Source organism: Amborella trichopoda, chromosome 12, assembly GCF_054954075.1.
Source record: "Amborella trichopoda isolate Santa Cruz 75 chromosome 12, AtrichopodaSantaCruz75HAP2 v2.0, whole genome shotgun sequence".
Classification (NCBI taxonomy): domain Eukaryota; kingdom Viridiplantae; phylum Streptophyta; class Magnoliopsida; order Amborellales; family Amborellaceae; genus Amborella; species Amborella trichopoda.
Genome location: NC_142347.1, coordinates 46,683,141 through 46,686,397, shown reverse-complemented (window position 1 = coordinate 46,686,397; position 3,257 = coordinate 46,683,141). Strand labels below are relative to the sequence as shown.

At 37.2% G+C, this 3,257-nt stretch overlaps 1 protein-coding gene across 1 annotated transcript; it reads right to left on the bottom strand.

The window, feature by feature from the left end:
- Window positions 1–1,793: 1,793 nt before the first annotated feature.
- Window positions 1,794–2,132, bottom strand: LOC18435512 (cotton fiber protein). Its single transcript, XM_088852678.1, has one exon. The coding sequence runs from the start codon at window positions 2,130–2,132 to the stop codon at window positions 1,794–1,796; it is 339 nt and encodes a 112-aa protein (XP_088708804.1).
- Between the last annotated feature and the right edge of the window lie 1,125 nt (window positions 2,133–3,257).

Here is a 3,257-nt window from a genome sequence, read left to right as displayed (position 1 = left end):
ATGGTTACATCCCCAAGCTTTGTAGTCCCAAAAATACTTCCATCTTCAATTTTACCTAAGGGAGGAAATAGACAGTACGCTCCCATGGGAGCAGCAGATCTTGTGGCATGCTTCAAAGTCTATGTAGTGACTCCTCTTTTACACTCGAAAAAGACGTGAAAGGAACATATATACATTTCACTATTTCCATTGTAGTTATAAACTATAGGTTAAAGCATATTGAAAGTTCACTAAATAACAACTTTGGGAATCTTAATTGAAATGACGTCGAGGAAACTTACGAAAACAAGTTGTTGTGCCTCTAGAATACCCTTTCAACTAATTATCTCAATCTTAAGATATACTGAATTAGAAAAAAGGGATTTAAGTCATAAAAATAATAGATCTTGTAATGCATTATTTGGATCCTCTATTTTCAAGATTTTTAAGTGTTTGAAACAGTGATTTAAAAAAAAAGTTGGCATGGAATCACCCGATCTAACCTGAAAATGAGTACCCCACGTTTATTCTATCAAAATATAGGAAATTACCCAGGTCTAGAAGAAAATCGGCGATTTGCTATAGTAAAATAACATTTTGCTACAATAAAAATACCGATTCATTGGTCCAAAACAGTTTGACCAGTTCACTATTTTTGCACATAATTTTTTGCCGGTTCATTACTTTTTCCATACAATAAAATGGCGATACATACCACTACTTCACCGATCTGGACCAATTTTTGAGTTGCCCAATCCACGTCACCGATCTATTTTTTAGATCATGGGTTTATCGATATACTTGATATGCACCATTTAGAGCGCTTGAAATTCCATAATAAAGAGTAACAATTTTCAAGACCGAAACTGCATCTTGGACACAGTTTGGGGGTGCGCTATACTTTTGATTATTGAGGGTTGACACCTTATACAAACCGCACCCAAATCCATACAATCTTGCACGACTCTTCTCTTATTTTAACAGTATTTAGATCATGATGGTCCAACTTGCACAACACATACAGATTCTTACATACTCTTCAACACAAAAGAGAAAAATTTACATAGAACACCATTAAAATGGCACTAAAATATATACATTTGCTTTATTTCTTTCTCTTTTCTTGGCCTTGCCCACTGCCACAAAAATGGTACCTGACCATAAACGAATCTTCACAAAACCTTGTGCAAAAAACTCCAACTGCTAGATAAATACAATAAAGAATAGGAATTTTCCAATCAAATAAATAAATTAAAATAAACACGAGTTGGAAGCATCGCCAAATTACGTGCCCCACCATTCCAAACCAAACCAAACACAAACCAAAAAAGAAACATAATTCAGAGTCCCTACGCATCATCTACCTGCTTTATTTGTCATTGAAACCATCAAAATATCAAATAATCGGGCCTCAAATTATTAGAGAGAGACTCTAAGATTCAATCATAGAGAGTAATACAGGAGAGGGAAAGAGACCCTTAGATTCATCCACTAGAATACGAGGATGAGTTCTAGGGAGAGAGATTGGGTGATTTATGGACAACTTGATTTTAGAGAGAGAAAGGAAGTGGCTCTAGATTATGCTGGATGACAGAGAGAGAGTTGACTGAAAATCTTTACGATCAAAGTTCATCAATCGATGGAGAGAGATCAAATTGGCGTTTGAGAGAGAGAGAGAGAGAGACTTACCAGGTAAGCTATGTTTCGATCCATTGAAAATTGAAGGAATAGTGATCAACTGCCACTAAAGAAATCAACAAAACTTCAACCCAACCAAAAAACTCTCTCAAAAACTTGAAACCCAATCTCAGCATTTAGCTCGAAGAAGCCCTCACAAGCCTGTCACAGTACCTCAGATCAAGAGAAATTTGTCTCTCCAATTGCATTCTCCTGTAGAAATTGGCTATGTATTCATCTGCCTTCTGATCGATATCAGGGGCACCTGGGCTCATTCCTGCCCCTGGGCTTAATCCCCCTTCCACATCTGTGCACTCAATGAGCCCAGCTGGTTCCTTTAAGCTCAACTGCCTCCTGCTCAAAACCCTAGCTGCTAGAATTCTCAGTTTTTTCACGTCGAGTGATAGCAAAAACTTCACCTTTTGGATTGCGCTCCTCAAACGCCCCAGCAAGAACCACTTTCCAGGTCCCCCCATCTTCAGAGCCTCGCCCTGAAAGAGGGTTTTTAAGAGAGAGAAAACTATTGAAGAGAGACTTTTTGGAGAGAGAGAACTTTGTAGGGACTTTGAGCGAGAGATTAACGCGAAGAAGGACTTCTAGTGGGAGAGAGGGCTTATGATATAATATAATAGGATTGAGAAAGGGAAGAGTAGTGTTTCTTGGGCGGTTTGGGGAACTTGCTTTGCAATTAACGTGGGAGAAGCGTGAACGATCCAAGTACCGCGTTTTGGAGTCAAAACAAGAGAAACGTTTTCGAGAGAGAACGTTTGTAGAAGGTTGACGCCCTAACAATCAAACTAAGGCTCACCTCATAAATTCACTAGAAGAAGTCATTTTTTATGACAAAAAAACCTTTAAATTGGATCATCTCGACATTGGGATAGATATATAGACGTAAAAAATAAATTGAAATGCAAGTATTGGAAATAGTGCATCTTGTAATGCATTATTTAGACCGTCAATTTTTAAGTGTTCATTGATACGCTCGATCCATGCCATTTTAGAAGTTTTAAATTTTATAATTAAATACGAAAATGTATTTTTAAGCTATTATAATGATTTTTGGTATTAAAATGACATCTTTGACACTAATTGAATATGTGCATATTGTTTAGGGCCGCGGCGTTATATAGACCGCACCCCTTTAGAGAGAGACGTTTTAGTTTTGGTCTTTGTTAATAACGGAAGCAATCGCAACTTTAGAGAGAGAGAGAAGGGGGAGGGAGGGAGGGAGGGAGTTTAGTTTCGGTCCTGTCCTTTTTTAATGGAAAGCCACGACAACTTTTGAGGGAGAGAGTGTTTTAGCTTTAAAGCGTCTGTTATGCTGCCTAGGGAGCATAGTATACACTTACTTCCTCAGCCAAAACACTTTTTTTTGGGAGATTGTTGTTTATTTGAAATTTCAGGATCCATCTAATTATGCCGTGATTATTTTCAAAGAAAATTTTTAGATTTTTCAATTTCTGAATGTCCATATCATTCCCACCAAAAATTGTATGTTTTTATTGTAATGTTGGATGCCATTTTTTTAAGAACATAGAGAGTAAGAGTTAATTTTCTACTTCTTTGAGGTTGGTTGCCGATCACATCCCCAAAATTTG